Source organism: Elaeis guineensis, chromosome 8 (assembly GCF_000442705.2).
Source record: "Elaeis guineensis isolate ETL-2024a chromosome 8, EG11, whole genome shotgun sequence".
Taxonomy (NCBI): domain Eukaryota; kingdom Viridiplantae; phylum Streptophyta; class Magnoliopsida; order Arecales; family Arecaceae; genus Elaeis; species Elaeis guineensis.
Genome location: NC_026000.2, coordinates 131,731,040 through 131,755,154, shown reverse-complemented (window position 1 = coordinate 131,755,154; position 24,115 = coordinate 131,731,040). Strand labels below are relative to the sequence as shown.

The window sequence follows — 24,115 nt, the reverse complement described above, 5'->3', positions numbered from 1 at the left end:
CTCCAAGGGTAGTGATTCATCTTTGCAAACTAGACACTTATACTAGCTGTTTTATGTATCCACCTACATTCCTCTTTGATCCCATAAGACTCAAAATATATATATATATATATATATATATATATATATATTTTCCTTTTTCATTCTCTATAGATCACTCATCCAGACAATCAATATAACCAAAGCCCTAATCCAATTGATTCAAAAAAAAAAGGAAAACAGAAGTAAAACATGGTTTAAGCGACTCCAAAAGATAGCCATTCATTATGCAAACAAGAGTTACATATTAGCATCCAATCTAACAAGTGTTTAGAAAATATATAAAGACAGATGATTCCGGCATATACACAGAGACTCAAAGCATTACTCACAACACAACAAAGACAACATAGTAGAGAAGAGCAAGGTCCATCCCAACTCCCCTACCATATATATGTAGCCTTTTTACTAGGATCATGATAGGTTACAAGAATCAAAACTTGAAACCTATATATAACATTCATCACCATTTTTTTTTTTTTTTTTTGGAAGGAATTGAACTCCCTCAACTCCTTCCACTACATCCTCTCGAATCTTTTATCACAATTTTTCTCACAGTGGTGACAGACTCAATCCTTCACCCAGTCAAAATTTCTCCTCTTTTCTAGGATAGAGCAAATCCAAGGGAATTTCTACACTGCAATCACACACATTGTAGAAGCCAAGCCGAGCTTGTCTCAAACGAAGACATAATTCTCTCCGGCGATGATGTTTGATTCACAGAACAACCCCTCGAGCACCCTCTCGATCGAGGTTATAACGCAGCTCCCCCAATTGACTCTGCAATCCAAATGAACCAAAAACTTTCAGATCTGAGCAATGAATCAACGAACCGAGTCGATCAATCTCACCTTGGAGACGAGACGCGCGATGCGGGAGCCCTCGGCGAGGGGTTCAGCGAAGGAGGCGGTGGAAAGAGGGATGCAATCGGGCGGGGTCTCGAAGAGGGAGAGGGAGAAGCGCTTGTAGATGACGCCGACGTCGAAGTAGATGAGTCCGGAGCTGGGGATGTCGACGCGGATGCCGCGGACGGGGAACCAGAGGAAGAGTTCCTGCGCGGCGACGCCGGAGAGGGGGGCGATCTGGCCGTAGGACAGCGTGCCGGCGACGGTGGAGTTGAACCGGACCTCGCTCTGGCTCTCGAACTTGGCCGTGCACGCCGCCTCCAGCCGGACCTCGAACCGCCCCTCCTCGTCCACCTGGAAATTTTTTATCCCCTTCGGCAGCAACCCTATCGGTAATCCATGCGATTTCAGCACATCGTATGCGCTCATCGCCGCCCCCGCCGCTTCGGAGGCGGCGGTCACCGACGAAAGCAACGAACACAAAGAAAAGTAGAAAAATAAAACGATCCACATATTTTTATTTTTATTTTTTTTTTGGGAGTGAAAGGAGAAGAGAAGAGGGAAGAGTTTAAGAGAGGGTTTTTTTTAGGGGATTGGGATCAGAGATGGAATGATCATAAAAGCGAAGGAAAGAAAAGAAAAGAAAAGAACGAGAGAGAGAGAGAGCACAAAGAGGAAGGATCGAAGGGTGGGGATTAAGAAGCAAGTGCAATAATTGAAGGGTGGATGGGAACGGGGGGAGTGGGACCCACCGTCAAATCCCCCACCTCTCTGCGCCGTTGGCGCTGTAGATGTCTGTTGTTGTTGTTCTTCTTCTTCTGGGTCTTTCCTACTCCCTTTCTTTCTTTGTCCCTCGTCCTTCTCCTGGCTGTCACGGCGGTCTTGGAGAGGTGAGGTGGAAGGCTGGGGTTGGAGGAGGCGCGGAGGACGGGGGGCGGGGGTGGAGGGAAGGAGGGGATAAATTACTGCGGGGTTTGGGCATGTTGTCTGTCTGCCACGTACACTTTTCTTATCGAGGGGCCACGGGATATCCACGTGGGATGTTGGGCGGGAACAGATATTAAAATCGAGGCCGGATGCGGCACATGGTTTGGCCTGGCGAGGGAAGTCTCACCCATTCTTGGGGCGATCACGTTCAACCTTGAGATCACTGTATTTTTACATCATTGATTGAAAGATCTGAGGTAGGTTATGGGATCTTGCCCTACCAAATATTTAATATTGATATGTTGATGCTAAGTCAAGTTAAATTAAAATTCCAACAACATTATGATGATGTGTTAAGTAATTATTTATTTATCATTTCTATATATGAAATGCATGTGATGTTCCTTATTAAACATGGCAAGAGGACATTGTTAGAATTATAAATGCCCCATGTTAGCGGTTTAGGTTATGAAGTATGCGAAATAGTAAGTTCTAGCATGTTCGAAAAAGGAGAAGTCATTGGCCTCCATGAAAAACCAAAAAAAAAAAAAAAAAAGAAAAAAATTCTAAACAAAAGTAAAATGCAATCCAACATCTTTTTTGCATATGTAAATATCAAGCCATATGAGGTCTTTCATTTGAAACTCAAAAATGGTTCATCCGACCCTAATGAAATGTTCTGAAAACCATATAAAGTTATATCAATTGTTAAATCTAGGTTAGATACCAATTGGGCTAATAAACACGCTTCTCGATTGGATTAACATGCAATGACAAATTATCACTATGCTATTCTTAATCAAATATTGCAAGTAAATAAAGTATATGTTGCAACCTAACCTTGAATGTAAATTAGCTGGAATCTCAACTAATTTAGCATCTTGGAATTGATACAATTATATAATCTAAAACCCAAATTGTATATTGCTAGTGTGAAGTTAATGCATGTGCGAAGTCGTGCAATATGCATGACAATTGTATGCCTTGAAAGGAAAAGACTTGTGGTAGTTATCAAATTCACATGAAAGATTGACTCACTCTTGTGCTTGGATGCTTGATCATTCTACATTGCATTAGACATCACATTCTCACAGCTAGCATATTGATCGATAGCTTACTGGAGTAACCAATCCTTTATTTAATATTAGGAAGTTGAGGTCTTATGCTATTATTAGATGGAATCGACTCCATATACATTTAAGCATTTGATGATTTGCGTATTAATCTCAAAAGTCATATTACAATTCTGAGCAGTTTGATTCGTTATCCACATGATTAGATTAGTCCCTAAACTCAAGGGAATGGTTTCTTTGACTTGTTATAGTTACTTTCACGCAAAAGATACATTATAGATTAAACTTCTTAAGCATGCTAGCTAAATGTGCGCACTTGATTGTGGTATCTATTAGCATCCAAGAAGCTACTTACAGCTCATGTCGGTATCATTTACATGTAGACTTAGCACACCATTATAATTATATTAACCTCTCTTTAAAATCTCTCATATGCATGAGGATCTACCAATTAGTAAAGAAGAGCATGAAGAACCAAACTTGCTCATTTAAGCCAAATTAGAGTATACACTAGTGGTAGTCATATTTAAAGGAATTCCTCACTATTAAGATGAATAAAATTATCAAGGTGTAAAAAGTGCAATATTAATAAAGATGAATAGAACATAATACACATGATATGGAGGCTTGTAAAGCTAGTGTCTATCATTTAGAGAAAGTAGAAGTCGTATAGCATTTGAGAGGTATTGCAGTATAAATGGGAGGGCATTAATAGTTCCACATTGGTTGTAAGTCAAAAAAGACTTTGATTTATATGGGATAGAATCTTATCTTCCACGTGAGGCACATTTTAAAGAGTAAAACCATGAGGTCCTGTGCCATAGTTTCAAAAATCGAAGCAGACAATACCTCACGTATGTAGAAGTAGAGATCGATCCATCCGAACCATAAGCTTTTGACTGCAATAATAGACAAGTAAGATCCAAAGCCACCATTGCCATCTTCGATCACTAGTATACATGACCAAAATTTTATTTAGGTCCTTGCAGTGACATGGGCCTACGCAGTTTAATGAATCTCATAACTAAACTGCATTTAGCTCCTAATATTGTAGATTAAAGATGAATGGGCCCTGGCTTTGTGGGATGGCCTCCTATGGGCAGAATTTCCATGCATGTGAGAGTGCGGAAGCATATGGTAAGTTGTAATGTTGTGTGCACGCTCATCTATTGCTCTCTCAACAGCCAAGCAACTTCCATTAGATAAAATCCTAGGGGGAAAGCAGGATAAAAGAGACACAAGAACAATGTACAAGCCAGAGATTGTCCACAAATGGGATATATTATTCCTTTCTTATGTCCCTTTAGTCAAAATATCACATTTTGGTGGGTCTACAAGTCTAGGAATATGTTAGTTAGTAGTCTTTCTTGAGTAGATTGGAGGGTAGGAATCTATCCTGCTGCTACAGTATCCATCTGTGAAGAGGAGGTTAGATTTGGGGGACAAAGCAGCGGCCACTGTGATTGGCGGATTTGGGGAAGGTTTTTGCTGAAGATGGATCCAGGAATTGGTAGTGAATTATTTCAAAGATTTCAATATATGTCCTAACCAAACATTTTAACCATGGATGGACCCCTCAATTCATAAATATAGAAGTTCAATTGTTTAGAAGCAAACGAAGATATTGCATATGGACACCTACTCTCTCTCTCTCTAGCTTTTTAAATGAAGAAAGTTTGCTGCAACTACTATAATAAAAAAGAAGAAAAGCATAGACATCAATCCCCCTATAAACAAGAATATTATCAAAATATTCATGATAGCAGACATTAATTAGAGTATAGGAAGTGGTGAGATTTTCAAAAGTTGATGATATTTTAATTAAGCTAGTAAGTATTGACAAATCCTCCATTGGTTGGTGATAGACTGGAGAAACATGATAATAATGGATTTTAAGCAAATTAACTACATTCATCAGATTGTCGAATAAAAAAACTTCTAATTGGTGAGATTTTCAAAAGTTGATAATATTTTGAGCTATTAAGTACTGACAGATCCTCCATTGGTTGGTGATAGGCTGGACAACAGTGATGGTAATGGATTTTAAGCAAATTAGCTAGATTCATCAGATAGTCGAATAAAAAACTTTTAGAAGATGGAATTTGTCTATACTCTAGTCAAAGATTGGAAGAGAATGATCATATTTAAAGATAGTCGACGCTGGAATAGAATAGATGGTAGAGAGAGAGAGAGAGAGGTGGGTTGGTTGATAATAATGGTTTTGTCTTCGGTGTAATAATATTGAATGCGGCCCACCTCTAACACAAGCACTCAAAGCATCTTAAGAAAAAAAAAAAAAAGGAAGAAAAAAAAACATGCACTCTTGATATGATGAGGGAGCAGTCCGCTCCCTGCAGACTCCAGACATTCACAGGAAAAAAAATCTTCACTAATTATAATATTTTTTTTGATAAATTCAGAAAAAAAAGAAAAAAAAAAGGAAAAAAAATTTGGGATACCAAAGAGGGAGGGGGGGAGTGGCTGGTGGGATACTGGTCTGTTGTTTCATGTGAGCCCAATGAGAAGAATGTTTTCAGATGCCCTATTCATGCATATGAACCCGATGGTCATTATTTGAGAGCTTCCAAAAAAAAAAAAAATCTATTCCCACCATTCACATATCAGAATCATAGTTGTTATTTTATATAATCACAACGTATGGCACCATTTAGGATGGAGTAGTCAGGTCAAGTAATCGGAAGTTTGAGCTTAACTCGATTTAATATATTTGGATTCAAAATTTGACTTGAGATCGATCAAATTTTAATATCTCAAGTTCAAGTTCGATTCGATAAAAAAAAAAAATGATAAAACTCGAAAGTAACTCAGCTCGATTCGAACATCAATTGAATCATAGAATCGAGCTCGAATAGTTCGAAAGTAGCTCGATTTGTTTGCATCCAGCACCACAGCCATCAGTTTAATAAGGGATTGTCGGGATCATATCCAACGGTCCTCCTTTTGGCTGCACAAGCATTCAAGGAATGAGCAATACATGGGGAGATATGGAATTTGATCTGTGTTAGACCATATATGAAACCTAAAACAACTCCTTACATGTGAACTATATTTAATCCATGGTCAGATGGCAAGTGATGGTTGGGACCTAGCCATAAAATAGCATTGAATATATGTCCAACCATATTCCCTGACGATTCACCGTATCATGATTGACATGAGGAAACTAGAAACATGTACATGGGTGAAGTTTCAAGGACCGATCATAACACTGAGTACCGAACCAGCTCTAAAAAGGGACAACAAGAAAGAGACAAGATAGCTTTATTTAAAAACCGACTGCAATGTAAAAATATGACATGGATAATGTAGTTATTTGGTCTGTCATCCAGCAGTCATCAAATATAAAAGAATGAGGTTATTTTCAAAGTAGGGATCATGAATCTGTCAATATATACAACTACCTTATATCCACATTGCATTCTCCATTGAAACGTTCATAAAGTTTGTAAATTAATTAGTTCTCTGGTGTGACAAAGCATTCCAGCCTAGAACCTTGTCTGTACTCAATTATTTTTTGCTATAATCAATCCTATTAGAGGTTTCTCTCACTCAGAAAGTTATTACTTTCCTTCTTTGCATGATTCTTCTTCTACTAGAGGTTATAAAAGTCTTCTTGCTAAGGCAAGACCAAACCTATCTCTTGATCCATAGTTTAGTTTCTCTCGAAACAAAAACATTTAGAACAAGATCTCAATCAAAAATATGGGTTTCAAACGGCTATCCCCATCATCTCACCAATGCAAACCAATGTGTCCATAACTGTATTAATAAACAACCAAAATTTGATAACCAATTTCATGCTATATTAAATCTGTCTTTTAATTACTAATGTTAACATCGACATGTCCATCATCCAAGGCATGCCGAGATCGATCTCCAGCCAGCTTCCATGGTCCATGCACCATCTCTTCGAGCCTTCCAGCATGCAGCCAGCTTGATGGCCTAGTCAGACTAATACTTGACAGCAACCATTATTAATGTTGTTGTTGAAGGAATTCTTCCCTGAGCCCCCTTTAAAACGACGGAGATTCTCACCGGCCGCCGTTCTCCTCCTCACCTTCCTCCAAGCCCTAGAAATCCCCTCAAGAACAGCCTCCGGGGTAGAGGACATGGTGTAGAAACCCTCAGAGAAGAATTGGGGGGCTGAAGAAGGCAAGGACTGGTGCGAGGGAAGCAAGGCTCTCAGGCGAAAGAAAGGCACCAGGATGAAGCCATGAAAGGACTAGGGGGTTTAAATAGCCGACGGATCCTCGCGCAGTTATGGCGGCGAGTCTTCCTGGGCCAACTGGTGCGTGCCACGTGTCGCGCTTATCCCCTTCATCGCTATCGAGGGTTGACCGTTCGCAAATTCCCGTGGCACGGTGCTTGGGGATCGCGTTTCGACGGGGGTTCCGAAAAGACTCTTCAGGTCACCTTCACCGAAAAGCGGGCTCTGACGTACACACATTAAATGCCAAAATATCTGGAGGCGGCAGTGCGCAGGATTCGAAGGGACGGTTCCGGCTGTGCCCATCTCTCTCTCTGTACTTCCTTCGTTTGACGCCAATCCTGTTGGTGCAAAAATCTGCCTGCGCCAGAGAAGCTGGAGTTGGGGAAGCCGCGGTCGCCGCCGGGACCTGCAAAGGAAGTCTAAACCGGAGGTGGGGTTGCTCCGGCAAGACCCTCCGACGCTCAAGTCAGTTCTCTGCCTCAACAAGAATGGAGTGCTCGAACGGAGAATTTAGCAGAGTTTTGAGATAAAAAATATTAAAATCAACACATTAAGTGATAGTCAATCTTGTTTTTACCATTTCAATCCATATTCACCTCAGCCAATGTGTATTAGAACAGTACTAACGCTATGCACCTCTCATGCAGACAAAAAATTCTTTCTGCTACATGATAGGAGGGGATTTAATTTGATGCAATATGCAGGCAGTCAAAAGTGTAGTTGCCAATCCAGCATCAAACTTGCTTGGAGATCTTTCTATGCACACTAAAAGCATTTTCCATTGGAATTAATTAATATAGCCTCCATAAATAAACACCTTGAATCATCTCAGCATGGACCAACTTGCAGAGGTGGCTGATCAGATATGCACCTTTAAAACCTTTACAGAACCAAAGGCCACTAGGAGTTTGAGAACTCTAAATATATTTCCCAAAGTCAAGGCCTAGATACATTCAGCTCTTGGGATCATGGCCTCTCACAGGGTCTTCTTGAACCATGGGTATCATCACCTCATGATCAGAGAGCCATGTTCTCGTTTCACACACACACACACAAAAAAAAAAAGGGGGGCTATTATAACGCTTTTGACTAACGTTGAATCAAAGTTATCTAGGAGACAGGCCGAATTTTTCTGAACCAAGTTGCATTGATAAAAGCCTTTGTTCGCTGTCCATACTTGGAATTGGAGTGTTGACAGTTCCCTTCCATCAAGTATGTCTCACTTATGGACAAAGTTCAGCTTGAACTCAGCTTAAAGATTCATCTCCCTTTATCTGTCATGCAGGCCTTCTGGGCCTCATCAGATCAGTTGCATGCTTGTATGATATTGTTCTGGTCCCAGGAGCCACTAATATGAATAGGGACATTTATGGGCATCGTTCTTGTTGATGCTGTTATTGTTTTATTTAGGTAATGCTGATCGATGACTCCATTTATGCATTAGTCATGCTCTTTGGATTTTGATTTGAGACCTCTCACCAATCAGAAAGCTGGCTCCTCATACTGCCCCACATTTTTAATTGATGGATTCTTTAAAGGCAAGAGAAAAATAGAATGAATATATATATGGATAAGGTTGATCGGATTTGGACTCAGATCTGATTAGATCAAACCTAAACAATGAAGGTTCTACATCGATAATCAAAACTATTGGATGTGATCTACTATCTCAAAACCACTTGCACACAAAAAATCATATGATTTGAAGACCTCTAGCATGTACATCAAGTGATTAAAAATATATATCTAATTCAATTTTATTTAAGTTATTCAATTTTTGACTATTTGATGCATAAGCTAGGAGTCTCCAAATCATATGATTTTTTTTATGTGCAAACAGTTTTGAGGTAATAGATTATATTCAACAGCGTAGATCATTAATGCAAGATCTTTATTATAGATTTTTGATCTGACAAGATTTAAGTCCAAATCTGATCGATTTGATTTTAACCCCCCTCTCTCTATTTACACACACACACACACACACACACACACATATATATATATATATATATATATATATATATATATATATATATATATATATATATATATTTAATCATGAAATATTCATTTCGAGCATTTCGTCTGCGTGTGTGAGGATAGAAATTGGTCAGTGGATTGTGTGAACAGCTTTTAGTCGGAGATTTTGGGGATAGCCAGCAAAAACCTTGGATTGCGGATGAGAAACTTTGGCTTGCTTTCATATGAGATATTATCACAGGTCATTAAGAAAGAAACACTGGCATATCATCAACAGGTTGACAGTGTATTATGAAAAGCCAGCGAATAACAGCAAGGGGTTGCTTAAGGTTAAAATCATCATTGGTTCGCTTTTACACTGAATCATATACATCAACAGTGAACTTCCTGAAACAACAACATTCATCTAAGATGCAACTTCTACATGCAGAGCTGGTAAGTGGTCTTAAGACCTGAAGACATTAGTAATCATGCTATAAAGTAAATGGTAGATGTACAAGAACCATGCTAGCTGGACTTTTAATGGAAGTCAATATATGATCACATACTAAATTCATTAAGAAAAATTTTCTTGTGGATTCTATTTGAGAAGCATTTTAGGCTGGATACAATGATGCCTGGCTCGAGTACACACCATGTTCACAGAATTTGTTGCTGCCTCACTTACCTGATACAAAGATCTCATTGGTGTTTATTATAACATCTTTTGTCACTCCTTTCTCAATCACTGCAAGCACATCACGGATTATGTGTAATTAGGAAGGCAATGAGGTATGGGTTGTATGCAAGCAAAACTTGTGACACTGTTCTCATCCAATCTGCTTCAACTTCACCTCCAAGAATCAAGGCTTGTCCCAAGACAGGGACCAGTCTAAGGTGTCCAACAGGACTTGGAACTTTGAACCAATACCTGCAAATGCAGCAGCACTGCAGCTTTGACCCTGCCAACTGGAGCATAATTCATTACAATTCCAGCGAACCCATCTAATTGGTAGTCCAAATGTCATCTCAAATGCCACAGAGAATCATGGAGTCTCTACAGATTCCAAAAGGATTTAAGTTCTAATTTTTCAGATGCCTGCATTATCACAGAAGTTGTCATTGCCAGGAACAAGAAATAAATACAAATGCTATTGAGAGTCTGAGACCATGGACAAGCAAATCTCTTAACAAAATGGAAAAAAAAAATGCCATCCTAGAAACAAATCATAACACTAAAAAGCTACAAAAGAAATGCATCCCACTACAGAAAACATGCCCTTCACCAAAAGGTAAAGATGACTGAAATTTCACATATGGTCAAGCATCATTTAAGCATATTCCATGATAAATTTCTGTTTCATCATTGTCTATGCTACAGAGCAGTACAGCACATAAATACATCTTGGATATCTTCTTTGTTCTCCAAGGAACTGTAGACAGTCAGGATCAAAATCAGGTTAACTTTCATCAGGAATGGATTGTCTGGATCAATATCAAGCTGACTTTCATCATGAGGAAGAACCATTCACCATATATCCACCATCATAGCTCAAGGCAATTCCTTTTTCTGATATATTCATTCATTTAAGATAAAGTAAGCTTCTGGATGGGCAGGTTAAGCAATTCAGTGACTGAGGGCCTGGATCAGCTTAGCAATCTTAAGTTCTCAACTCACAAATTTATTAAGGCATAACTCCCTGACAATTTCATTAAACATCTTGGTAGAGCAAAGAGAGTTGCATGTCCATCTGGATCCTATGGACAAGAGTTGGTGAATTAGATATATCTACCATTAAATGCGAATAAAGAACTAATCAATATGTACTCACTTTGAAAAAAAACAAAAGAAGAAAAGAAAAACCAGAGCAAATACATCTAAATCCATAGTCGGCAGCTAGATTAAAGGAAAATTGTATAGCATATGATCTGAGTTTTTTCTCTTCCTTTTTTTTTGGGGGGGGTTAATTTTGGGGGGGGGGGGGGGGGTGCGTGGTGTTGGTTCGAAGGGAGAGGTTAAAATTGTATGCTTCTAGTGGAAATGAGCATTTCTGTTATGCCTATTCAGTATTGAAAAATTAGTGTGAAATTTTGGTTTGGCTTTTTGTCCAATGGTATCACAAACAATATCACCAATCCACATAATTTTATATGCTTGAGACTGGTGTTGAAGCTTTCATAAAAGATTTCTGTAAGGCATAAAAGAAAGACCAAATAAGATCAGAGGTGGAGATGGTCAAAAAGGATCCAACCAGAAATTAAAGCAATGAAATACTATTCATATTGATCTTCAAATCCTCAGTCCCTCATGCAGTTAGATATTTTTATTTTCATATGGTTAAACTTCCACTGTCCCTTTCCTAGTTAAGATAATGAGTGATAATGTTCAAACATATCTAGTGAGTAATATCATCTTTTAAAAAGAACTTAAAAATACAATAGCAATAGAAGTGTGATTTCACATTTGTACAGAATATTTCATAAGATGCAAGCACTGATATGCTTTCCCTATCTCATTCCTTACCACAGTCTAACTGCACTAATTTCATCTTGAACTTAATTATTAACCACATGTTATTATATCTTATATGGATGATTACTTTGTTTGGATGCAAAACTCTTGCCAAAATGATATGCCAAGAATTAAACACCATGCAGCAAGTTGATACAACTCAATATTGAATAATATCTCTTAATCTTGTATTTTGTAACCACTAGATGCATAGGTAATAAACCTCCAAAACATGAAATATTAATATCCTAGGCCACGCTAAAAAAGGTTGAATTCGAATTTTAGCTGACTTATTATGTCTTTTCAATTGACAGAATTTGGGCTCAAATCCTTCTAGTAACATTCTATGTCAACCCTGTGTACATTCATGTGCACACATAAATAGTTACATGCATGCATACACACAAATGTATGTAGTTACATCCTTAGAATTTAAAGACATTATAATCGAAAGGTATCCCAGTTTGAGACTAACACACCTCCATCAGCTACATTGCTTACAAAATGACCAATTTTCCTGAAAAAAAGACAATTATAGATCACATTAATATTTAAGACTCAATTCCTTGCTAGTCAGAAACATTCAATTGTGAATCATAGTTATCAAAACAATCCCTATTTACAGTGTCCATTTTCAATATGCAAATTTCTCTACACTTTATTAGCATGTATGTTTCCTGAAGGAAAAAAAATAGTCATGCATGTTGTGTATGCATGAGTTCATGATCAACTTATACAATATGTGTGAGTTCATGATCAACTTATACAATCTTGATAAAGCATGAAATAACATTATCATCATTATAAACCAAGTAAACTTTATTGAAAGCATACAGGATACATGTAAGTTGAAGTATCAATTATTACCAAAGCTGAATCCTGCCAATTCTGGGCAGAGATTGGTACTTACAAATGTACATGCTGCTTCGAAGTTCCCATTCAATTCTGATGTCCTGACATTAACCACTGCCACCCGCATCTGTCCGGAGGTATTACCTGGATGCTAACACTATTAATGCCGTATAATACCAAATTAAGCTTAATCTTTTGCCATTTGTGGACAATGATAGACTATTTAAAAATATAAACATCTTACAACGTATATTGCAGCTTCTGAAATGTTCTGATGTTGCGATGAGAAATTCCCTTTCAAATTTGTGAGATTCTCTTTAAACTGAGAAACTGCACAAAAACCGCAAGCATTAAGTTCTTTTGGCATCTCAAGACGCTTAAATACTAGATACATGTGGTTTAGCTTACCTCTTTCTACATGAAAAAAATTCAAATCATTCAAGCATAGATGATAGTTGGGTGCATGTGGCATACATGACTTCTTTGGCTTCCCGAGTGCATCCATGGCATAGCGCATTCATGGTCTGATGCAAATTGCAACAAAGTAAGGTTTATAAAGGCCCTGATAAAGTTCCATTCTTTATTATGTATATCACCCTGATGAAATCTCTAACCTATCTCTACATTTCCACTTACACTAGTCTGCTTGTCTTAGTCCCATCTCACACTTTCACGCCATTTCACCTTCCCCAAATTTGATAGGCTTTCTAATCACCGGCAAGGACAAATTGAGTTTCTTGATTCCAAGACAATGCAATTGTTCATCCATAGAAATGATGTTCAAGAACATATCATTCATATCCCTAATTACCAAGGTAGTACTTTTTTTTTTGATATAAGCAGGCTATCACACCATTCTAATATGAGTGCAGCCTAGAAAATCACAGTATAAAATATCTCGCAGGGCCCAAGGGCAGCCGTGGCCTTCACGCCAGGTCCAATCTTTGGTGTGCTTGGCCACAAAAGAGGCAGCCCAATCCGCAACGCTGTTTGCCGCTCGGAATACATGCCCGACAGACAATGCGGTGGCGTGATGAAAGGACCTCCAGATATCATGGAGCAGTGGATGGGTTTCCAAGTGCTTCGCCTCATTCTAAATCCAGCCGATGACCATGGCCGGATCACCCTCGATGAAGATCCTCTCAACTTGCAGCTCATGTCTCGTGCAGATGATGCCAGCCTAAGCAATGTGGAGCTCCGCCCTAGGAACAGATGGATCGAAGATATGAGATCTTCCAGCAGCCAAAAACCTGATGTTCGGGCCCCAGATAACATAACCTGCACCACCCCTGCCATCCCTGACATTGCCGTCAAAGTTGACCTTGATAAATCCTAAGGGTGGGGGCTCCCAGAAAATGAAGAGTCCTCCGAGCCGCTGCAAGCACAGTAAAAGAGTCCCAGGAACTCATGGTGGCAGTATCAAAACGGCAATACTCCTTAGCTAAGCAACGAGCTCTCTCCACCACCCGCTGCACAAGCACAACCTCGACTTCAAAAATCAAGCTGTTCCTGGACAGCCAGATCTGATAGACAGTGTAAGCCATCCTAATACCCTATGAAGATCCCTAAATCATACACCAACGAAACGCATCCAGAAAGGACAAAAGCCATGGGCCATTATCAACCCCACAGGTCTGGCCCCCCACCATCCTCCAAATCAGACATGCCCTCGGGCAATAGAGCAAGGCATACTCCGTCGACTCATCCTCCAGTCCGCAGATCGGACAGACAGCCAAAAGCTCCATGCCTCTATCTGTGAGAAGTGTCCAAGTAGGTAGTCGATGTAGGAATTCTGTGGTGTCCCCATAGTCTTGGAGGTGACCACAGGTGGAGCCGATTTAATAGACTCCAGGTTTTGCCATGACGGGCGCAGTCATAGGCTAGGGTAGAGGTTCGGCCCTCCACGAGCTTTGATGGAGGCTCAGGTGCGGCGTTTACGAGACCTGGGAGGCCAAAGAAGAGGCCTAGGTGAAGGTATCTTGGAGCAAGAGAGCCAGCACCATCAGGAGCGGTTGACATGGGAACAACTTCTCTCGTGGGTTCTAGGATTGGACTTTGATCCTAGGGGCTTGGGGCTCGGATTTATGAGTTCCAAGAGTCGCTAATCCATGGTTTGGATCAGGTTTAGGTCTATGGGGATGAGAGCATGCAAGTCTTGAGCTTGGATGAGTACTTTCATGTATGGGTTAGCCTAGGGGAGTTTTTTTGGATTGGGTTTAGACCCATTATTCGGGGCATATAAATACTTGTATACGTTACCTGGTTTAGTGTGGAATGAATCAATCCTTTTCTTCCAAAACCCTCATCTCTCTCCTCTCTCATTGCATGCCATCCTAGGAGGGGCAGCAACACTAGCCGCCACCTCCAAAGAAGGAAAGAAGGGAAGCGCTCCCTTCTCCAAGAAAAACTTAGCGCCTCCCTCCTGTTGCTAGCCACCTGTCAAATCTGCCCATTCTCCCTTGGTGCCACCCACCTTGGTGCTATTTGCTATTGATTTTCAGGTCTCCACGTCCTAGAGAAGGTGCACAACAATTGGTATCAGAGCCCGAGTTGCATGGAAAAAGAAGGAGACGCCAGAGGTTGAAGATCTCCATGTGCTGAAATTTGCTGTAAAGGGTTTTGAACATCCCTTCTTCAAGTTGCTGGTTCTCCACGCCTAAGTCCTATTAATTTTAGACGTCAAAACAGTAGGCCCTCAGGTTCTTCAAGCCTCTACTATTTTGATTTCGAACCAATCTGATCCTCGGTGAATTAGGAAATGAAGGTGTTTCAAAAAAACTGTCGTATAGAAATTTCAGCAAGGCTCCCTGTCAAAGATATTTTTTCTCCAACAAATCTGTGTTGCTTGTGGTTGTGGTTTTAAGACATCATGAGTAGCGAGATGAAGATCGATTTTGAGAAGTTTGATAGAAAAGAAAACTTCTTTATGTGGAGGACGAGAGTGGAGGATCTGTTGGTTCAGTAGGAGCTGGATCTGGCTTTGGAGGAAAAGCCAGAGGAGATGATAGATCGGGCTCGGAGTTCTCTGGAGAAGAGGGCTTGCTCACTGATTAGATGGTGTTTGGCAAACTTGGTGCTATATGACATGCTAGAGGAGAAGGCACCCAAAGGATTATGGTCAAAGTTGCACACTCTATACATAGGAAGGAACATATGCAACAAGTTGATGTTGAAGAAGCAACTCTATAGCCTTCGGATGGAAGAAGATAGAGATATATTGGGACATGTTTAACGGTTCGACTAGCTGAGTACTGATTTACTCAATTTAGGTGTGATTATGGAGAAGGATAAGTCCCTGATGTTGCTGTGCTCGCTATCCGGGAGCTTCGATCCGTTGGTGACGACTCTGTTGCATGAAAATAAGACACTAATCTATAAAGAGATAGTGTCGGTCCTTCGGACGAACAAGCAGAGGGAGCGGATAGTGAGGAGTAGTACAGGGGTTCCCCAAGATCCCATGGTGGCCGGTAAAAGATCTAGGAGGGGAAGGATAGACACGAGGTAATGGAGAGGCAGAGGTCCCCAAAGAGTATCAGGGAGGTAAAGTGCTTCATGTACAAGTAGCTAGGGCACATGAAGAGAGATTGTCCACAGAAAAAGAGAGAAAAGGGAGAAGGTTCCAAGCCGAAGTCATCCAGTGCAGTGGCTGAAAGCGATGGATCAGATGATCTTCTGATGTTATCGACTGGACACAGGAAGGAGACAGATCGATGGGTACTGGACTCTGCTAGCTCTTATCACTGTACACATCACCGGGAATGGTTCGCTTCTTACACACAGATAGGTGAGGGGCAGTGAGTGATACTAGAAGATAGGAGCTTTTATGGTATAGCAGGAGTGGGTTCCATCAGGCTGAAGATGTTTGACGGAAGGGTGTGGACCTTGACAGATGTGCATCATCTCCCAGATCTCAGGAGGAGCGTAATATCACTTGGACACTTGGAGAAAAAGGACTTCATTTTCAGAAGTGATTCAGAGGTGCTGAATGTCTCCAAAGACGACAGGATTGTGATGAGAGGGAGGAGGTTGAAAAGTTGTCTGTACCAGATGGAGGGATCTGTTATGTCCGAGAAGATCGAGGTGATTGCTTCAGCCATGGAGGATCAGCAGGAGGTTTAGTCGGTGCAGATTGGATAGCTAATGGTGTGTTTATCGGATCTGCCTGTTGCTGGATCGTTAAATCACAGAGAGGTAGAGCACCAAAGACAGATGCATCCACACGTAGAGCATCGGAGAGAGGTTTCTTCACGGGTGATGATGAAGATCATGACCATGGCACGGGCTCTAGGCAAGGAGGTGCAGAGGGAGGTGGTGTCTGCCAGTCACTCGGATAGCGGTGAGCGGGCACTAGGAGAGGGCCTTGAGGTGTATACATCGGGGTTAGATGCTATGGCGGCAACAGAATGCAGGAAGGATTCGGAGACCTATGAGGAGATTTCCACCAATCTCGACCATAGGGGGGTCGGAGGTAGGGAAGTGGAGCTGCAGTCACTTCTGGATTATTCGATGCTACGGCGGAGCATGCTGCAGGAGTAGCAACAGTCAAAGCCGTTGGGCCAGTAATGATTAGAGCCACTAGAGCAGCGACAAGCAGAGTCGCTGGAGCTGCGACTGTTGGAGTCGTAGGCGGAATCGCTGGAGGTGTGATAGGTGCAGTCACAGAGGTAGCAGCAGGAGCAGTAGCTGGATCAACGATGGGCACAGCCACTGATGACAGGACCTACAGGAGAGGTGTTCGGACGTAGGACGAGATCTTCAGCCATAAGGGAGGTAGTAGCAGTCTTCCGGACAGCTCCAGGGCTGAGATATACTGCGATGGCGAGGAGATTTGCACAGTTGGCTTCTCTTCAGATTGATCAGACGTGCAGAGGATCAGAGCTCGATGCAGAGCGGTGCTCGTCAAGATTTTGAGGGCATCAAGGTGGAGATTGTAGAAATTCTGTGGTGGCCCCATAGTCTTGGAGGTGACCACAGGTGGAGTCGGTTCGATAGGCTCCAGGTTACTATGACGGACGCAGTCATAGGCTAGAGTAGAGGTTCGGCCCTCCACAGGATTTAATGGAGGCTCAGGTGCGGCATTTGTGAGGTTTGGGAGGCCAAGAAAGAGGTCTAGGTGAAGGTATCTTGGAGCAAGAGAGCCAGCACCATTAAGAGCGGTTTACACGGGAACAGCTTCTCTCGTGGGTTCTAGGATTGGGCTTTGATCCTAGGGGCTTGGGGCTCGAATTTATGAGTTCTAAGGGTGGCTAATCCATGATTTGGATCAGGTTTGGATCCATGAGGATGAGAGCATGCAAGTCTTGTGCTTGGATAAGTACTTTCATGTATGGATTAGCCTAAAAAAATTTTTTTAGGTTGGATTTAGATCCATTGTTCGGGATATATAAATACTTGTATATGTTAGCTGGTTTAGTGTGGAATGAATCAATCCTGTTCTCCCCAAACCCTCATCTCTCTCTTTCTCTCTAATTGCACACCATCCTAAGAGGGGCAGCAAACCCTAGCAGCCACCCTCAAAGAAGGAAAAAAGGGAGGTGCTCCCTTCTCCAAGAAAAACCTAGCACCTCCCTCCCCTTGCTAGCCGCCTGTCAAATCTGCCCATTCTCCCTTGGTGCCGCCCCCCTTAGTGCTATTTGCTGGTGATTTTTAGGTCTCCACATCCTAGAGAAGGTGCACAACAGTCGATCCGAGACAACCTTCCAGAGAAAAAGTTTGATCTTGGGGTGGACAACTACATGCCAGATCCAAACAGCCTCGATTCTCTTCTCCAATACTGGCCTACTCATCGTAGCGAGGTACTTAGTAGGAACCTTAGGGCAGCAAAAATAGCTCCACACCCTCAAGTCATGACTTTGATAGATAGAAAGTGGAGTGACAAGAATTCTATCCACCAGTAAGCCACCAAAAAGATAGATGACATCCTGAGTCCTCCAACCCCTGCCATTAGCTATAATCAAGTTGTAGACCCGCATATGATCATCCACCTCCGTGCTGATATAGGTCGGCCATCGTGATAGGGGAGACTGGAGAGCCACCATCCCGATTCATATCAATCGAAGTTCCATCATCAATCTGCCATCTAATCTGAGCCATCACATCAAAAGTGCGGATACAGATCTCCCTACAGATGGAGCAACCACGACCACTCCGGATCTCAGACTCCTGGCTCCAAACACCATACCAAGTCTTCATCACCCTACTCTACAGCAATCAGGCTGGTTGAGGAATCTCGCAGCATGCCTGACAATTATAGTTTTTCTCCTAACCAGCAGAGACTGGATCCCTAGGCCTCCGTCACACACGGACTGACAGACCATCTTCCAAGAGAGCAGATGAAGCCCTTGACTGCCCTATCTCGAACCACATAAAAAATTTCAGAATTGCTACTCCACGCCTCTGAGACAAGCATATGGCACAACAGTGTTTACCAAAAGGTAGATCGAGATGGAGCTCAAGATTGATCTTACGAGGATAGTGCTCTCCATCATGAAGAAGGCGTTGGCTTGCCAGCACTCCAGGCGATCACAGATCTACTGCTCCATGGGCCTATAGTCGTCCTCCGAAGTCTTCGCCCCATGATGGGAACCTCCAAATAGATCAGGATCCTAGTCTGTTCAAGAATCCCTAGCCTGTTCCTAATCACCTGCTTCACCTGGACCTTCGTCTTGAGGCTAAAGATAATGATAGACTTTTGCAAATTCACTAGCTGACCAGACGTCCGACGGTAAGTCTCCACGATAGTCGCGAAGCATCCCACGTTCCGAGCTGAGGCTCAACCAATGAGCAGACAGTCATCCATGAAGAGAAGGTGCAAGATCGATTGAGTCCCAAGGGCAGGCCAGTAGGGTTCTAGCTTTGCCCTCCGAACCACCGTCCGAAGAGCACAAGATAAAGAATCAGCACATAAAATAAACATATAGGGGGAGAGAAGGCACCCTTGGCGAAGACCGCCCACCGAATGGAAGAAGTTCGTCGGGGCACCATTAATCAGGTTGGTAAAACTCAGAATCTCCACACGGTCCATGACCCAATCCATCCATCTGTCCTAGAAGCCGAACTCATGGAGCGTCCGATGCAAAAAAACACCAACTCACTCAATCGTAGGCTCACTCCATCTCCAGCTTAATCACCATCAAGCTTCGGTGTATGGGAGCATGCCAAAGATCATGCATAAACTCTTGTGCGAGCAAAATATTGTCGATGATGCAGTAACCACTGACAAAGGCATCCTGCTCCGGGCTAATCAGACGAGAAACAATCGAGTTTAGTCTGTCCAACCAGGACCCTCGCACACACTTTATAGAGAGTGGTGCAAAGGCTGATTGGTTTGAAGTGCTCTAGAGCCGACGCATTAGATCTCTTCAGGATGAGGATAATCAACATCTTCCACTCCTCAAGAATGCCTCTGGACTCAAAAACCAACTACATCGCCTCGACCATCTCTCCACCAATAATAGTCCAGTATCATTGGAAAAAAAAAGAGGGAAAAAACCATCTGGCCCCGACGCTTTATCTTTCCTAAGAGACCAGAGAGCCCCCGCACCTCTTCCGCAGACACAGGATAAGTCAAAGCCATGTTAGGAAGTACTATTAACTAGTCAAAAGAGCAATAATTTATGCCTATATGCTCTCCGCCAGCATCTTATCATTTTTTAGGTATGTGACTATCATTTGCACCTTCTCAAACTCATCCTTAAAGCAAATGACCAAATGAAACATTTCATCTGCCAATGGGAATTCGCCAACTCCATCGCACTAAGGTTGTCACATGAGGCCACCTAAGTGCCTATGTGGTCCTGCATAGGTGGCTGGAAAATCCAATTACCTAGGCACCTAGAAAATCCAACCGAGTAGGCACCTAATAGGCTAATACTTTCATGGCCTTCAAGCAATGCAGCCATCCGAGCACATAAGTTGATGCCACGCTGCCTAAAAGGCTGCATTTATCTCTGAAGATACCTTGTTTATTGGTTTAATGGGTCATTAAATTCTTAACTAATTCCCTCTTTAAGTACATAAATATTTACTTGAAGAGGGAAACACATTGAGTCCATCCATCCATTAGACATTAATTGATAATTGAACATGTCATGGTTGAACTCTAAATGAGTTAATTAAAAAAAAAAGTAATCTAAAGTAACTAAATCAAAGTTCTCATTATTATGTAAATTAAGTAATTGACAATCATATTGTTTATTAATACGATATTCTTCATGAACTTTTCATGAACTATATATGACTTTATATATGAAAAGGCACCAATTTTATTAACTTCTAGGATCTTTTCAAATGATTGCTTTCCACGCAACCTAGGCATTTTAACTAGGCCCTTAAAAGGGTCAATGCCAAAGACAACCTAGGCCACTTGGCAACCTTTTGGCGAACATGGTATCATGTTAGAGCCAAAGTCATCCTTAAGCTTTCTCCCGGTGCCATTGCGCTATATGCCATGAAGCATGGATTGAGGTATCGTGTCCTATTGTTGAAGCCTTGGCACTAGCAAAAATATTATGCCATGTTGTAACATGCCAGCACTTGGGATGCATTAGTTTGATGCTGTGTCAAGCACAAGCATGTAATCAATATCATGCCAAAGCCATGTGCCATGTACCAGCACTTGGCATGCGCTAGCACCATGATGAGTCAAGAACTTGCACATAGTAATATACATACCATGTCATAATGACCATGACAACTGGCACTTTAAGTCATGCCACAAATACTTTAAGATCCTAAACTTTTATCTTTAAATCTTTATAGATAAGAAAAGGGGCAAGAAGCTCCCACAATTATGGAGCTCTTTGATCGGATACTAGGCATGGGCCTGTGATGTGTCCATTGCAACATACACATCTCTTGCTCAAGATTCCAAAACATGTCTACACACTCCTCTTGATTGGCTTTTATCATGACAAATCGTTAAGTTATACTTTATAATTGTCCATGACCACCTACGCTAATAATGCTCCACAACTGTTCATGCTCGCACAATTGGCCCCATAAAAACTCTATCTATAATGCATAAATGATGTTTTTTGCTTTTGCATTACTTAGCTACTAGCTAAAGGGTGTCTTCATCATCTATACCAACAATAAGAGATTAACCCCTTATGATGCTGATTAGTATAAAAACTTTAGGTCAATTTGACGTTTGCTCCCAATGACAATTATTCAATGCCATATCTTAGACCAACATACGCATTCTTACAATGTGCCATCTTTATAATATGTACAAAATTTCTCCAAAATCTTCTATGTTTTATTAAAATGCTTCCAACTCTCAAAACCTCTTGAGAAAGGTTTGTCATACCGGTCAATACCATGCCGTATCGAGCATACCATACCATACCAATACTGAAGTGGCATATAGTCTCATACCATACCGATACTCGGTATGCCTCACCGTCTTGTACCATACTGCATACTAACACTGTAATAGGATGATACCAATGTGGAGTCCAATACCGAGATGGCGAACTATGCTCTGTAGTGCTACCGAATTTTTCAAGTTTCTCTACTGCTCTATACTGAATTTTCAGAATCAGAAGGGGTTAATCTCTTATAGTTGGTGTAGATGATGAATGCACCATCTAGTTGGTGGCCAAATTATACAAAAGCAAAAAACATCGTTTATGCATTCAAAGGTAGTCCGTGTGGGTCCAAGTATGTGAGCATGAACAATCATGGAGTTTTATTAGTGGAAGTGGTCATGGATAATTATGAAGTAAATGATTTGTCATGATAAAATCCAATCAACAAGAGTGTGGAGACAGTTGTTGAGTTTTCATGCACAGTTTGTTTTATAGTAACTATTACTCCTCAAGTACACTAAGTAGGATGTTGAGTCTTCAATAAGCCATTAGTTTAAGTATAATTGTTTAAGAGATATCTCTCTAAACAAAAAAAAAAAAAAAAAAAGGCTGCATGAGTGCCAGGTCTGATGCTAAAGGAAATATGCACCTTATAACAGTAATATTAGAATATGAACAATTTCTCAAAAGAGCTTCTCAGAAAAAACTAACCTAGCCAGTTGAACACAATATCTCAGCTGCAACCTTTGACGGCAATCTGGCTGCTACCTACCTCCTTTTTCAGCCCTTTGCCCCTCATCTGCTTTCTCAAGTCCTCTGCCCCTTCCCACCTTCCAACAGCTGCGTAAAAGTTTGAAACCAAGACATAACTTCCAGGATTATCAGAGTCCAGATACAGAAGATGCTTTGCAACATGCTCCCCTTTCACCAAATCCATACTAATTCTGCAAGCATTCAGCATAGCCACACATACAGCAGGTGTCAGCTTATTAGCACTTTCACTCAGCCCACAATAAAGATCCCATGCTTCCTCTATTCTCCCTGCCCGGCCCAGCAGGTCAATGAAACAGGCATAATGCTCTGGACCTGGATCAATGTCATACTTATCTCTCATCGAAAAGAAGCAGAGCCGCCCCTCATCCACCAGACCTGAATGAGCACAAGCCGTAAGTACAGCGAGAAATGTCACAGCATTTGGTGTAACATCACGACATTTTCGTTCTTCCATCATCCTAAACAACTTTAAAGCTTCAGTCCCATGTCCATGACTCCCATAGGCATCAATTATACAAGTCCAAGAAACCACATTCTTTTCAGTGATCAACTTAAAGACCAAGTGAGCAGCTGTTATTTCTCCACATTTTGCATACAAGTCCATAAGGGCATTACACAAGATAACATCTGAACCAAAGCCACGGCGTATCATCACACAATGTATTTGCTTCCCGTAGGACAAATTCAACAACTCTGAACAAGCAGAGAGAGCAGAGGTCAACGTGATCCCATTTGGCCTCATATTTCTGAGCATTGTAAATGCCTCTTTGTACTGCCGGTTTTGGATGCATCCACCAACTAAAGCATTATAAACCACAACATCCTTCGGGCAATTCAATCTGGTAAAGACCTCCATAGCATCCTGGATCATCCCAAAACTCGAATAGAAATCAATCAGTGCAGTACCCATGACGACGGAACTATAACCATTGCCGACTACCCAAGAATGGATCTGCTTCCCCTGCCGAAGGGCACGCATGGAGGCACAAGCTTTTAGTACAGCGCACAACGTGTGCCCGGTGAATACGATTCCGTCATCAACCATCGAGTGGAAGGCCGCAATTGCATCGGAGGTGAGGCCGTGGCGGACGAGGCAGGAGATGAGGGCGTTCCAGGCAACGGCATCCCTCACGGGCATTTCATCAAAGATTAAAAGCGCGTCCTCGACATGGCCGCATTTGGAGTACATATCAAGAAGGGCAGTGGCGGGAACGGGTTGGGAATGGATGGCGGCCTTGAGCATGAGAGTGTGGACTTGGCGACCGAGGTTGGGGAAGGAGGAGCACGCGGCCAGAACGGAAGGAAAGTCATGGGCTCGAAGAGGGATGCCGCCGCGGAGTGTAAGGAGAAGAGCGGAGATGGGGTTGTCGGCGTTGAGATAAGAGGAAAAATCCTTTTGGGGCGTTTGGCCGAACGAATGGTGAGTGAAGATGTTTCTCCCAGACGGACGAATGAAACGCCAATGGGAGAAGATGGAGCGAGAAAACTTCATTCATAGAACACGAGGGGAGGGAGACGAGGGGCATCCATAAATCGGGCACCAGATGTCGGACCGGTCCGGGTCGGGCCTGACTCGACCGGAGGTTCGT

The 24,115-nt window shown here is 41.8% G+C and overlaps 2 protein-coding genes across 11 annotated transcripts; both read right to left on the bottom strand.

Moving 5' to 3' along the window:
* Positions 1 to 235: 235 nt before the first annotated feature.
* Positions 236 to 1,535, bottom strand: LOC105049611 (uncharacterized protein At5g01610). The gene is made up of 2 exons (XM_010929328.4): positions 891 to 1,535; positions 236 to 819 (listed from the first exon to the last, which is right to left on the bottom strand). Exons 1-2 carry the CDS (start codon positions 1,395 to 1,397, stop codon positions 757 to 759), a joined length of 570 nt encoding a protein of 189 aa, XP_010927630.3. The 5' UTR covers positions 1,398 to 1,535; the 3' UTR covers positions 236 to 756.
* Positions 1,536 to 9,427: 7,892 nt separating this feature from the next.
* On the bottom strand, positions 9,428 to 24,018 carry LOC105049608 (pentatricopeptide repeat-containing protein At5g66500, mitochondrial). Of its 10 annotated transcripts, none has more exons than XM_019852411.3 (5): positions 22,464 to 24,018; positions 12,686 to 12,771; positions 12,500 to 12,585; positions 12,069 to 12,106; positions 9,431 to 10,176 (listed from the first exon to the last, which is right to left on the bottom strand). In XM_019852411.3, the coding sequence occupies exon 1, from the start codon at positions 24,016 to 24,018 to the stop codon at positions 22,486 to 22,488; it is 1,533 nt and encodes a 510-aa protein (XP_019707970.1). In that variant the 3' UTR covers positions 9,431 to 10,176; positions 12,069 to 12,106; positions 12,500 to 12,585; positions 12,686 to 12,771; positions 22,464 to 22,485. The 10 variants fall into 10 exon arrangements, with proteins under 10 accessions (XP_073098777.1, XP_073098776.1, XP_019707970.1 ...); XM_010929321.4 differs by lacking the exon at positions 9,431 to 10,176 and adding an exon at positions 10,756 to 10,835; XM_010929325.4 differs by lacking the exon at positions 9,431 to 10,176 and adding an exon at positions 10,756 to 10,828.
* Between the last annotated feature and the right edge of the window lie 97 nt (positions 24,019 to 24,115).

Bases quoted from the DNA above. Each gene is read 5' to 3' on its own strand.
- LOC105049611 (XM_010929328.4), bottom strand. From the start codon at position 1,397: ATGTGGATCGTTTTATTTTTCTACTTTTCTTTGTGTTCGTTGCTTTCG. The intron at 820-890 runs GTGAGATTGATC...TTTGGATTGCAG, and splicing joins TCGCGCGTCTCGTCTCCAAG to AGTCAATTGGGGGAGCTGCG.
- LOC105049608 (XM_073242676.1), bottom strand. From the start codon at position 24,018: ATGAAGTTTTCTCGCTCCATCTTCTCCCATTGGCGTTTCATTCGTCCG.